Source organism: Solea senegalensis, linkage group LG11, assembly GCF_019176455.1.
Source record: "Solea senegalensis isolate Sse05_10M linkage group LG11, IFAPA_SoseM_1, whole genome shotgun sequence".
NCBI classification, from domain to species: domain Eukaryota; kingdom Metazoa; phylum Chordata; class Actinopteri; order Pleuronectiformes; family Soleidae; genus Solea; species Solea senegalensis.
Window position 1 is genome coordinate 22,856,181 of NC_058031.1, and position 14,751 is coordinate 22,870,931.

The 14,751-nt window shown below is 45.1% G+C and overlaps 1 protein-coding gene across 1 annotated transcript in view; it reads right to left on the reverse strand.

The window, feature by feature from the left end:
- The window catches only part of LOC122776684 (neuron navigator 1-like), a 78,647-nt gene that overhangs the window by 18,106 nt on the left and 45,790 nt on the right, over nucleotides 1-14,751 (reverse strand). The window contains 2 exon segments of the mRNA XM_044037336.1: nucleotides 3,204-3,528; nucleotides 5,507-5,645. Of these exon segments, the coding sequence (XP_043893271.1) occupies nucleotides 3,204-3,528; nucleotides 5,507-5,645 (464 nt within the window).

Genomic DNA, 14,751 nt, shown 5'->3' on the forward strand with positions numbered 1-14,751 from the left:
CTAACTCATTTCCCAATTGGTTAATGAAGTGGACTTTGTTTGGAAGTGATTATAAAGAAAAACACGAGGCGCGTACCACCCACACACGAGTGGGAGTTTGTGCTCGCCACGCTCTCAATTTGTTCGTAATGGGAGGTTTATATACAAGACATTAACATAGTGAAAGAGCGGCTGTTGAAGGAGACCCACCGGCGTGCAGCCCGGGGACATCTGGACTCACTTTAGAGTATTTATAAACCCGCAAAAGACACACACACAGACACACGGGACAGACGTGTACACAGTGTACACACACACACACACACACACACACACTCTCGTGATCAGGTTGCACAGGAATGTGAAAGTGGCATTCAGACGATGTTTGTAAATGCAAAATTGAGTTTGCACGTCGAGTCGTAAACGCAAACCACAAGTTTTCCCAGAGCGTCGTCGGAGGCCGAAGGAGCCCTGACAGAGCCGGGGCGTTTCTGTTAATCCTGACATTAATGAAGTCTGATTTACTGTCAGCAGCTGTGGAGGCAGCAGAGCTCACAGCGGAGCTCGCAGCTCCACATCCACCGGAGCCGTGAATCACCTACGAATGAGTGTGAGGAGAAGGAAGCCGGTGAAATCCTCGCGTGTCGCCATCATCTCCGTTCCTTTGAATCCTCTCTCCTTGAAATCTCCTTCTATTGAAGGTGAGCGTGGGAGAAGTGGAGGAAAGAGGACGTATCACGGCTTAAAGACAGGAGACGAGAACTGGCGATGACATGGGACAAAGTCCTCATTGATCATTTGGTGTGATTAAAGTTTTAAGATTAGAGTCAGAAACTGAGATTAGAATCCTGAGATTAAAATCCAAATATTAAGAGTCAGAAACTGAGTTGAATTCTGAGAAGCGTTCCGAGATTTGTCAAAAGTCAGAATTCTAAGATTCAAGTCTAAGGATTCGAGTCAGAAACTGAGATTAGAGTTGAATTCTGATCAAAAAAAGTCCTGGATTAAAGTCTGAATTCTATTCTATTCTATTCACTATTCTGACTAATTCTCAGAGGATGTCGTCTTTCCAAGTTGGGTTCTTCGAAAAAAAAAAGTATAAATGGAAGTTTTCCACTTGACAAAACATGCATGTGCACTGAGGATACACAACATGGATTCTGAGGGAATAACTGTCTTTGGGAGAACTTGAAGAATCCAATGTGACCTGACATCCTTGAAATTCAACCATTCCAGGATCCTTTCTTAATTATTAATCAGATTAATAATGGGTTAATTTCTGTTTTTTTTTCAGTCTTTTTCTCAGTTGTGACGTCGCCAGTCATTTATAATGACTTTATTACATCAGTCGTGAGAAATGACGTCACCGGCTGATTTAGCGACACATCTTTAATCTGTTAATCTCCCCATGACAATCAGTCTTTTACTTTTCTTCATTAACATTTTCCCGCTCTCCACCAAAAAAAAAAACCTCAGGAATCAGCCGACTTCTGAGCCGGAGCCGCGACGACGACGTCAGCAACGACTTTTGCTGCTTTTCATTTAGTGATGAGCTGCAGGACTGAGTCTGCTTCCACTCCACGCCGTCATCTGAGGCTCAGAGGCAAACTGAGATTACAGATGTTTGACATCAGCACACACACACACACTCATGTTCGACATTCATGACTTGAGGGGACATTGACTTAGATTCATTTCCTGGAGACTTACTCTAACCTTAACCACAATTACTACTGACCTAATCCTAATCTCAACCTAACCTTAAAACATGTCTTCACCTTAAAATGTAGTCATTTACGTTATGGGGGCTTGCTTTTTGTCCCCATAAGGAAGAGTCGTCACCATAATGTGACAGTGTAAACAGGTTTAGGTCCCCACAACATTAGTAATACCTGGATACACACACACACACACACACACTGTCACTTCAACAGCTGGAGACGGCAAAAACACTGTTTACAAACACACAAGAACACACAACCGCACAGCTGATATCCTGTTATTGTGGTTCATATGTGTGTGTGTGTGCGCGCTCTTCAACACACACACACACACACACACACACACACACACAGATGGTTAGTTTAAAACACAGCTGCACAATCCTCGCGATTGTGCTCTTTGTGTGTGAGCGTTACAAGTGATGGCTGACACTGTTTAGGGGTTGGTACACACACGCGCACACACACACAGAGCGGGCCTTTATGTTCGCGCTATAAATTGTTCAACACAAAAATAAAGCTTGGATAGGAAATTAAAAAAAAAACACTGTTGGTGTAAGCGTGTGTGTGTGTGTGTGTGGTTAGCTGGCAGGAAGGGAGTGGGTGGTGATGGGCGTTTGATACATGGCACCACTTTCTTTCTAAAGGCCCAGTCTGGGGCTGCAGCTGTGGATGACTGTGTGAGACAAAGACAGTGTGTGTGCGTGTGTGTGTCTGTGTGTGTAGTGCATCACTGGCAATAATAAAGTGCAACCACAGAAACATTCACACAGAACAAAATCATGTGAATCTTACGACACACAAATCCTCCCAAAGACCAAAAACTGTTTGTTTCATTCTCCCAACAACTGTGGAGAGGCGGGGACAGAAAGTCAATTCAAATTCACTATTTCGCAATAACTGAAAATACGTGTGTGTGTGTGTGTGTGTGTCACTGGATTTAAAGCTTGCACTTGAGCAGGAAGGTGCATTAGCTTAGCTTTAGCCACAGAGGAGGAGGAGGAGTCACGTGGGAGTCGGAAACTGAAATGAGAGGCAAATTCTGAGAATAAAGTCAGAATTCTGGGATTATAGTACTAAGATTAGAGTCAGAAACTGAGATTAGAAATGAATTCTGAGAAAAAGGTCAGAATTCTGGGATTAAAGTACAAAAATTAGAGTCAGAAACTGAACTTTGAGTTGGATAAAAAAACAAGTCAGAATTCTGAGATTAAAGTCTCAATTCTCCCTATTCTGACTAATTCAAGGAAGTCAGGAGTCGTTTGTTAGCTTAGTTTTAGCCACAGAGGAGGAGGAGGAGTCACAGGTTGTGCTTACTCTTGTGTCGCAGACGTGTTTGTCATTTCATTTTGCACGAGTAAACAAAGCTAAGAATGCTCTTTCGGAGGCTAAAGCTAAGATAACTAAATTCAAGCTCACGTCAAGTGATGCAGAACGTACGAGTTCCCCGCTCAATATTAGCCCCGCCTTCTCTCACGTGCGTGTGTGTGTGTCCACACCTACCTGCCACTTTGAGGCCGCTCTGTGAGGTGTGTGTGATCGGTGACGTGACTCCCACAGGAGGGTGTTTTCCTTTCTTCAGCGCGTTTCCGTGACCCAGGGTTTGTGGTTTCCTTAGTTCGCCCCGCCCTCCGTCAAGCCCCTCCCCCTGTGGCCTGCTCTTCTTCCATTTATTGGCCGATTCGGATTTGAGACTTCCCGTATCATAGACGCCGCCACCACCACCGCCGCCGCCGCCGCCCTGACTCTTGCGGCCCGGTTTGGTGTCGTCACTGTCCCACGATAAACCGCTTTCCACCAGAGATCTCTTCTCTGCGTCTGTACGCATCTGGGGAGAAACAAATTATGGTTTTAATAAGCATCACAGCATCAAAACTGGTAAAAAATCATATAAAAATAGACGAAAAGTATCCACATTCTGGAAATGAAGCAAATTTGGAGGTGCCTCACTCTCCACACCAAACCCCATACAAAAAACAGTGATTTTAACATCACAGCTCACAGGAGTTGTTGATCCACTGCTTCCTCCATCACTAAGTTCAAATGTCTTATTTTGTCATTTCAGCATCTTAACTTCTTCATTCAAATTTACTTCAGCGACACAGAGTGACCACACGAGGCAGCAGTGGACCAGCAGCTCCTGTTTCCCAGTGGGCTAAAATCACTGATTTTCTCTATGGGGTTTGGTGTGGCAGAGTGAGTGGTTTAAGAGTTAAGGCTTTGTTTGGGCTATAAAAATCTGTGTTTTCTTGCATTTGTCGCCTCTTTCTGTCATAAACACTGACCTTGTCAGGACCAGTAGTCCTCACTGAGACCAAAACCTGGTCCTAATGAGGCAGAACTTCATTTCTGAGGAACTGAGGTTAAGTTTAGGTTAAGGTAAAGGTTAGGGATCAGGCTTTGCTGTTAACGCAGAGTCCGTAGAAGAATAGCCGCGCAGACCCGTGTGTGCCAGCGCAGGACATTACACCCAACGGTTCCCATGAAAAACCTCATATGCCGAATTCCTTTTTTTATTAAAACCAATAGACCCCATGGGCAGGTTCACAACACATGAGCACGAAGCATGTGTGCGTGTCTGTGTGTGTGTGTGTGTGTCCTGTTTGACCAGGCCTTGTTGATAAAACAGTGTCATTTCCTCAAACACACTCTGTGATTATTGAAGCACAGGCAGAAGAGATGAGATACACAGCGGGTCAGAAAACACAGATAACAACACAGGAAGACACACAGACACAGACAGACACACACGTCTACAGAAGACATGAGGACAACAACGTGGATTCAGGTTTCTTTGCAGGTGGAGAGTTTGCGAGAGGTTTTTGTAAACCACTCACTCTCCCACACCAAATGCCACAGAGAAAATCAGTGATTTTAACATCACAGCAACACAGGAGTTGCTGATCCACTGCTCCCTCCCTATTATGTAAATTCGGAATCTAAATATCTCAGTCAAAATGTACCTCAGTGACACAAAGCGACCACACGAGGCAGCAGTGGACCAGCAGCTCCTGTGTCCCTGAGAGCTAAATTCACTGATTTTCTCAATGGGGTTTGGTCGCGAGAACGTGATGTTATTCTTTAAGATTATAAAGTTCTTGTTGAGTGACATTTGGATTTTTTGGTGGATATAAATTCTATTTGAATAAAAAAGAGGGAGGAGCCACAGATGCTCAGTGAGACACAAAGACAAAGAGAAGGACATCAGCTGAGAGCAGGGAGCCACGTGTGTTTGACAGTGTGAGTGTATGAGGATGAGAATGATGGTTGCTATGGAAACATTGCTTTGGGATAGAGGAGGGGGTAATGGTTGCTATGACTCCTGCATCTAGGAGTGGGGAGGGAAGGGCCTGCCCCGCTTCTTCTTCCAGCTCACTGGCCTGAATGCAGGACTGCAGATGGCCCAGGGTGTGTGTGTGTGTGTGTGCGTGTGCGTGTGTGTGCATGTGTGTGCGTGCGTGTGTGTGTGTGTGTGCAGATGGCCACATTCTCGACCTGTCCCTCCACGAGATAAAGACAAAGAGACACACACACACACACTCAGCATCCCTGTGCTTTGGTTGCCATGGTCACGGTCGTTTCCCCTCTCCCTCCAACTCTCATTCTGCTTCTCCTCCCTTTAAAAAAAAAAAACTTTCATTCCAACCTGCACTGCGCCTGTGGAGGCGTGGCCTAAATCACACACACACAGATCTACACACGTGTGTTAAACTGATGACATCACGATACAGACCTCGTAATAACAATTACGAAACTGCTGTTTCTGCAGGTGTACGACATGAGTGGATGAAACGCTGTGTACTCACCACGATGGTGGAGTTCCTGCGGGAGCCGATGGGTGTGGTGGGGAGGGAGTTGAGGGTGGGACTGGTGTTGAACTCCTCGGAGCTCAAGTTGTCGGAGCCGTCGCTCAAACCGCTGCTGATGGAGCTGCTCTCGTCCCAGCTGAAAGACACGGCGCAACGGCAGCGTTAGACCATGTGACGACGGCGTTACACCACGTGACAACACATAACTGTAACAGCACACACGTCACGAGCGGTTCCTTCTTGGTTTCGCCTCAGACCTCATTTCTGCTCCGACAATAACTTTCACACTGACAGAATCAGGCAAAGTGAAAAAAATCCAGAACACTCTTTACATCATCTCAGCCCACACACACACACACACATACACAGGACAGAAATAGCAGTAAAGAACATATACGCTGATGCAGTCGCCCACATGTCACTGTATGTAGGAGAGAAGTCAGAGCCAGGACCAAGAGCTGTCGCCTTAGCAACACATCTGCTTCCTCATTCTCCTAAAACAGATTTGCTGCTTCTGTGTACAGACTTTGAATATTAGTGAGCAACAGAGTCTCTCTCTCTGTATACTGTATATAAATATCTACTTCTCCATCGCGGTGGGTTGTGCACAGACAAAAAGTTTTGGCTCCAAACTGCCGCTGCGTTGACAGACGTTAAAACTTAATGAACCAGATCTTCACTCTGTCTTCAACACAGCTGAGAACCAAACCTTCACCTCCTCCGCTTCATCTTCAGCTGAAAAAGGAGGTGAAATGAACTCAAGCAAAAGTCCAGTTGCCTCCATCCAACTAGTGAAGATGACACACACTCTGAATCTAGTTCATTTCACAGAAACTGAAACATGCCGTTTAATCAAGCTAAGGTCATAGTCTGACTAAGACGGACAATCTGTCTCCAGTCTGACTAAGCTAAGCTTATACATGCAGTAATTGAACTATGAATCGCATTATCCAGGTATGTTAGTCCGACTAAGACTAACTCGGACTTTTAACAAACATTTAAACGCACATAGACTGAGGCTCCGCCCACACAAACTCATCTCTGTTGCTATGGTGACGCGTGACAACCACATGACTCCAGCAGCAGCTGTATGTAACACTATGACGTTTCCAGCTGTGACTCCTAAAAGTTTACGATTATTTTTTAATGTTTTTAACTTTTGCAAATCTGTTACGTTTGGAGATGAAAGCTTCCGTGAAACTCACGCGTTTCAAATGTCAGGAAACAAAACTGGAACAAATCTGTCGTGTCGACTTTCAGGAGTGAACTCGCTCATGTTTACATGTACACACACACACACACATATATGTGAGAGTATGGACATTAAATAGGTCACGCTGGGGGAGTTTGTCTCTCAGAAGTCAGACTGATGTCAGACAGAGGTGGTGGACGTGTGTGTGTGTGTGTGTGTGTTCTGGTTAACGGGGTCATGTGTGCGACAGCGTGCAGCTTCCGGTCGGCTGACTGTGTGGGTCACAGCGTGGCCTCAGGGATGTGACAGCGGGGGATCAGAGGGAAAAAAGAGGGCAACAGGGATAAAAACCCTGAGAGACTTACTGTATGAAGAAGAAGAAAAAAAAGAGCAATCAAGCGCTGACATGTGAAGCCGTCGCCAAGTTCCCTCGTCTCGTCTCCGAGCCAGGACCCAGATTAAGGCCAACGAAATCTAAGATTAATCCCGACACACTTTCAGAGCCAAACAAAAACGAACACTTTCCTCCGGGGTTGGGTCTAATTTCACACATTTTTTTTAGCTGCGGGAATATTTGTGTGTGACATCGTCCACAGAGACGTACGATACTGGACTGTTGGCCGATACGTCGATATATACTTTACATACAGAGAAATGATTGTTTCTTCTTTCATTTACGAGAAAATCGTTCCAGGACACACAAATCCTGTATGTACGGATATGAACATACATACAAGAATACGTGTTGTGTAATTCTTCACTGTAGTGAAACGGCCGAAAACCTTTTTAAACGCTCATATTGTTGGTACTTTTGGAGTTTCCTGGCAAACAGGAATATTGCTTACTGGCATCAATTTAAATATTTTTACAGGAAAAATACCATTTTAGGTAAAACTTCATGTAGCTAAATTGGCATGTTGATAAGAGGAAAAAAACCAGATATTTCAATTTAAGATATTGTTGTGTGTTATATTTATTTTAAGTGTTATTAACAGATTCATAGTCGTGTTTCCGCCGGAACGGTTTGGCGTGGTACGGTCATTTTGTTGCATTTCTATGAGGTTTTGAACCACAATAACCATTCTTTGGCACGCCTCCTCATGGGTTATACCAGAGTCAAATGGTATGCCGCGGTCTAGCTGCGCCCACAAAGAGACAGCTGATTGGGCGACGAGAGTTTGACGTCAAACCAAAAAGGTCATGTTCCATGTCGTTGTTCGCTGTTGTCGCACTGGTACGACGTCACATTGCGTGGTCGTCGGGCACAGGCCACGCCCCCGCCCCGCCTACCAAAGTAAAGGTGCAGTTCTAGGTCGAAACACAAGCCTGAACCAGGACTTTATCAAACCACAGTGCACCTCTGTGTGACTCCAGGTCTCAGGTTAAAGAAAATGGCCGGAGCGAGAACTCAGCGACCGCGACTTAAATTTCATCAGCAAAATGAAAATCAACGGTGATTGGATTTAAACTGCGATAAACGTCGTTTCTCTGGAGTTTTACGTGATTAAACTCATCCTTCACGAGTCCACCTGACGGAGGATCTCCTCTCTCTGTGTGTGTGTGTGTGTGTGTGTGAGTAGATCATGTGACACTGAGCGGTTTCCCACTCCGTCTTCACCGGTGACGTGAGGGGAAAGAAATGAAGCCACATGATTCTGTCGCGTGTCCAGGACTCAGACTTCATCGCGTCTCCAGCTGCTGGATTTTCTACATGGTTTAGATTTTTTCTTTCTCTGAGTCGTTCAGCAGATTACTGAAGGTCGTGGTGGTCAGTGAAGGCCACATCCTCATCCTCTCTCTCTCTCTCTCTCTCACTCGCCACAGACGGGATTTCTTTGTTCAGTCACAGTCTGCTGCAGCACAGAGTGTGAGTGTGTGTGTGTGTGTGTGTGAGAGAGAGGACACACCCACACAACAAACACTGACACAGTTCAGCATCTGCTGCTTCAGAGACCAGGAGGCGACGTGGATTTAAATGTTAATTGAATCCATTCATTCATTCATTCTCTAACACGAGGTCACACCCTGGACAGATCTCCTGTCCATCGCAGAGACAAACAACCTCAACTTCTGCATGTTTTCGGACGATCGGGTCTCAAACCCCAGTCTTTCTTTGCTGTAAGGCAACATCACGGACCGCCGCTCCACTGCGTGTGTCGACATGATGACATTCCATCCAGCATTGTCCTCTGCAGTTGTCCAAAAAAATGCGATGATCGTTGTCGGGGCTGCGCAAATGTGTCTTATAAATAACATCTGGATATTTTTAGTCCGTATCCAGATACAGGAGCTGTTTGTGGACGTAAGACACACCAAGGTCGTTTCTCTGGGCTTGTGAGATGTTTGTGAAAGCGACAGTTCTGTGTTTACGTGACAGACATTGATGTGCGTTACCAACAACGACATGGACCATACATGTGGTCAAATTCTGCTCTCACACAGCTTCAAATGAAAGACGTCTACGCAGCAGCCTTTAAAGTCATCGCAGACGCCCTATCGCCGGGCGACGAGATCCAGAATCTGAGACCATGTGTCCCCTTGTGTCACTTTATATAGATTTAAAATCCATACGTTGCCCAGCCCTGGATTGCAGTGATGGCATCTGCTCTAAATGAATGTCGGTCACAGCTGTCGGTGAAGGTTCTCAGTCGTCCACGCCAAATTATTCATCTCCACGCGTTAGGCATGCAGGCAACTGGACGCTGCTTAAAGTAGATCTGAGGACATTTCACGTCTCATCCAAGAAGCTTCTTCAGTTCTTCTTCTTCTACTGAAGAACAAGAACTTTCTTTTTAACTGAGGAAGAAGAACATCTTCAAGAAGGTCTTCTTCTTCAGTTGAAGAAGAACTAGAAAGAACTTCTAGAAGAGATTTCTTCTCGAAGAAGTTCTTCTTCAATTGAAGGCAACAGGACTTGCTTGAGTTTGGTTTGAAGATGTTTCAACAAGTTCTTCAAGTGAAGAAGAATGGGCCCTGCTTTTGGATGTTCTTTGACTGAAGGAGAATGAATGCTTTTAGAAAAACATTTTCAACTGAAGAAGAAGAACTGAAGGAGAGGAGGACCTTTTATGCTACAGCAGCAAAACCTGCCACGTGAAAACAACCAGACGTATGTTCTCATCATTTATTTTTGAGCGACTTCCACGGTTCTCTGGATTCCACACTTCAAGAACCTTTGTTTTCCTCGTCTCCCTGGAATCTTTTCCACCTCACTCCAGCATAAAAGCGTTTTTCTTTCGTTATATTTCAACTTTTTTCAAAATCAAAACTCCTCAGTTTGTTTATGTGAATTAAAGCAGTATAAGTGTGACAAAAATAAGTGTGACAAGTAAAACCTTGCGGGGTTAAACGCGTCCTTCCCAGACTTGATTTTTTTTCTCATGTGTAAAAATAGTTGGAAAAAAAAAAAGAAAAAGGTCTTTGTGCTCTGCTGCAGTGGACAGGAACTTTCCACTCTTATTAAAATCCACAGTGTCACATGGCAGAAGCCAAAATGGCAAAATCAGACGAGCTCCTGGTCACAGCGATGCCTTTTTCAGGCGAGTGGAAAAGTCGAGCGGTGCCAGACGGACAGTGGGCAGCTAGTCCAGAGACGGGGGAGGGGGTGGTCACGGGCTGCTGGAGAGATTATAATCTCTGAGGAATGAGTATGTGTAGAGGGTGAGATGGAGAAGCATCAGTTAGGGCTTTTTAGGTAGATACAGTTCTGGTTCTGGTGCTTGGGGAGGGACTTCCTCTACCTCCCGCTCGTCCTCACAACCCAGAATACGACACGCCCACCATTGGCGGTTCAGCGAAGAACAACTAACTATTTTTCGGTTCCAGCTGAAAAGGATTTTGCAGGTTCTTGAGGTTTAGGTTCCTCCTTCTTCAGAACTGAAGAAGCCTCTTGGATGAGAGGTCAAACGTCACCAACAACAGAAGAAGACCATGACCTGGACGACTCAGAACCTATGAAATGTGGCACCGATTGATTTAAAGCAGAACTTTGTGTGGTCACTTATTCGTCTTTTCCACGACAGAGCTCCCCCTATAGTTTGGAAGAACATATTTAAACGTCCACCGTAAAAACTCAATGATGATGCTTCCCTTCTATGGCTACCTGTCCTCCAACTGAAACGTAACTATGGGTGCAGTGCTCTCGTCACTGAGCTGACTTCAGCGTAGCTACTAGATACCACTTCCAAGGTACTACCAGGTTGCTGTCATGTATACAACCACTAGGGGCACTGGTTTTAAAAACGTAGACATAGGTCGTAATTCCTGCATACAACCTATATGTACGTTTCATTGGAGGACAGTCTCCTCTACGGAGTAATACTGCCACTTTGATCAGTGTCCTTGAAATCCTTGAAAGTTTTTGAATTGTGAAAAAAAGAAATCAAGGCCCTTGAACATTTTTGAAAATGGCGCTGCGACTTTAGTCAGTGTTCCCATTGTTTGTTCTACTGTAAAAATTGAAATAAAATCACAACATGAGGACGATCAGTGGGTGTGAGTGAGGGACAGATGGTTTGTCACTTCAGCAGCTTATCAACAGGACACACACACACACACACACACACAGATTACTGACCCAGCAGAATTATTATTTTCAAACCCTTTCTTGGTCACACTGGTTATTCACTGGTTATTCTCCTTATAGGGAGAACGTGTAGAATCTTGAGAGTCTCAAACTCTGACACATCATCATACGGCCGCGACAGACATAACACGGCAAGAGACTGTGCAGACGTACTGTAGCCGTGGAGATTATGGTATATACAGTACGTGGTTCACTGTTGTCGTTCAGACGGTGACAGGTTGTGTCGTTTGAGCCGCGTGTTTCCATAAAAGAAGAAGATCTCTGGAGTTACGTTGTTTTCTGACATTTTAGTCTGATAAAATACTGATTCTGCTACTTTTTAAATGAAATCTCCACCCGTCCACATCACTACATGATGTAATGCTGTTACATGTAGACACTACGCAGACTTGAAAGTGGAGTTTATAAACCGATCACTCTCCCACACCAAACTCCATAGAGAAAGTCAGTGATTTTAGCTCACAGGGACATGGAAGCTGCTGGTCTCCTGCTGCCTCATGTGGTCACTTTGTGTCACTGAGGTAAATCTGAACCAAGATTTTCAGATGCCGAAATCACAGAATAACACATTTAAACTTAGTGATGGAGGCAGCAGTGGATCAACAACTGTCAACAGCTTCTATGTGCGGTTATGTTAAAATTGTTGATTTTCTCTGTGGGGTTTGGTGTGGGAGAGTGAGCAGTTAAGATACATTGAGTTTCAGTGAATGTAACCGTGGGTTATTGTCATGTTGGGCACTTGTGGACTAATTAGCAACACATCTGCCGTTGTTAAAATTAATTAGTTTCCATCCGCTCTCTCTGCTGTCGAACACCGACAGTAAATCACTGACAAGTGGTCGTTAAAGAAGGAGACGTTTCACACGGTCAACACACATTCATCTCCTCCTCCACGTTCTTCGTTATCTCCTCTATGTACTGAGCTGATGTGTGTGTGTGTGTGTGATAGCTGCACTCACACACACAGAGCAGTGTTTGGACATTGAGGATTAGAGAACAGTCTGGATTTAATGAGCTCATAATTAGTGTTAATTCCATCTGCTACCAGGATCAGAGCAAGACCAGAGGCCACAGCTGGAGCTGTGTGTGTGTGTTTGTGTGTGTGTGTGTGTGTGTGTGTGCGTTACAGACGAGGTCACAGCTCTAAATGGTCACTGGGGAGGAGAAACCCCGTCGTGTCTTTGACATTCCTCGCCCTGACAACAGTGGCCTGGAGGTTTAGGACACACACACACACACACACACGCACAAACACACAGACACACAGACACACAGTGAGTTGTCAGAAGTGCGTGTGATGTCAGAGGGAGCGGCCGACCTCTCACAAATGACCGACCCGATCCACACGGAACGACACGTTCTCCATAAACATGACGTCTTTTCTTGTATAGGAGGACTTGACTTGCCATAGTTCTCAAACAGTGGCACGTGTACCACCAGTGGTACCCATGAACTTCCTCTGGTTGAGAAAATATCCGAATCTCCCGAGGTCCACTCTATCATGATCTCATACCCTGGCTTTAAACAGTGTTTCTGATTTTTCCTCCAACTACAACCACAGGAAGCTCATGCGTACCACAGGTTGAGAACCATCGGTCTAGGACCAGGACTATTCCATTAAAAAGGTAAGCAGTATTAGCTGTAACTATTTTAAATAAGAAAATAAACAACGTTTGTCGTCTCAGGAGCATAAAGTGGTCCTTGAAATCCTTGAAAAAAAAATGAATTCCAGGTGCTTGAAAGTTTTTGAAACTCACACTGCAACTTTGATCAGGGTTCCCATAAGTCCTTGACATCCTTGAAAGTTTGTGAGTTTTGAAAAATGAAAACAATTCAAGACCCTTGAAAGTTTGATCAGGGTTCCCACAGGTCTTTGAAAGTTTGTGATTTTTGAAAATTCCAGGAGCTTGAAAGACATGGGCTCATTGAAAGTGCTTGAATTATGTGCAGTAATCTTTGAGGTATTTCTTCAGTTCTCGCTGGTGGAACCACAGAATTGGGCCACTACGAAGTCGGTTATGTGCCGCATGTGGTCCACGGGCCGCCATTTGGACAGACTGAATCTCTGAATCTCCTCGTGTGACAGACGGACGTTGGACACACTGCACTGAGACGTGACCTCCACCTGAACCTCTTCATCCACAGTCACAGAAACAACAAACTCCGCATATAAGGAACCTGAAAGAGTCGGACTGCTGATCATGTGACACAGACCGGGTCGTCTTGATCTTCTCCGTCTGTCTGCTCAAACCCAAAAAGGGAAAAACAGTAAAGAGAAGTTGAGAGAGGATTCTCTGAGAGGAACCAGACACCACATTCATTCCTCCTTCATCGTCCAAACCAGCTTGAGATAATCAAGCTCTCGCTGAAAAACACACAGATTTTAGCCTCTCACATCATATAATCTACATCAGATTAAATCTACGATGTCTTCAGAACGTGTTCACGTCTTTATCTCACCGTGAGACTGACAGGAAACCGAAGTTTGTAACCACTCACTCTCCCCACACCAAACCCCATAGAGAAAATCAGTGATTTTAGCTCGCATGGACACAGGAGCTGCTGGTCTACTGCTGCCTCGTGTGGTCATTTTATGTCACTGAGGTAAAACTGAGTGACGATTTTAAAACGCCAAAGTCACAAAATAACACACTGGAACATACTGAGTTACTTATTAGTGGGTGAACAACTCCTGCGATGCTGTGATGTAAAATCGCTGATTTTCTCTATGGGGTTTGGTGCAGGGAGTCGACGAGGTCACAAAGTTTAAATGTCCTGTTGGAAACGTGTGTCAAACACTGAGATAAGGCAAAGAACACATTTTTAAACATATCACAGACTTATGCTGATATGAATTTAATGGTAATGTAATATTTTTGCTGTATTTTTTAGGAGTTTTTAAAGCCTTTCTGAGTCAAGACAAAAGCATTTCTGACTGCAGAGCTGAGAAAAATGTTTGGTTTCCGACCAGCGGAGCCCGCCGTTGACCCGCTCGCTCTCCACCTCCCAAAAGTTCCTCTCTTCTCCAGCAGAGGGGCAGCACTCCTGGGACCAGGAGCGGCCGTCTACATCACACTCTTAACCACTTCAGTATGAGCGTCAGATTCCCCGGCACTCGCACAGAGCTGAGAACCAGGAGAGGAGAAGAACTGAAGAACTGAGGAACTGAAGGGGAACCCCACTACGCAGAGGCCCAGGACAGGGGCCTGGATCCTGGGGTAGAGTTACCGCTCTCTGGCCTCCCTCCAGGCACGTCAGCTGACTTTAACGGCTGTGTGAATTAACAGCGCGCAGGGGATGTTTTGGTTTGAAAAGAGAGAGAGGGAGGTGCCGAGTTTGAATGAAGCACGAATCTTCCAGGTTAGTTAACTCGGAGCAGCTGTGTGTGTGTGTGTGTGTGTGTGTGTGTGTGTGTGTGTGTGTGTGTGAAAACCACGTACAGTTTCGCTGCCATTTGATCCACAG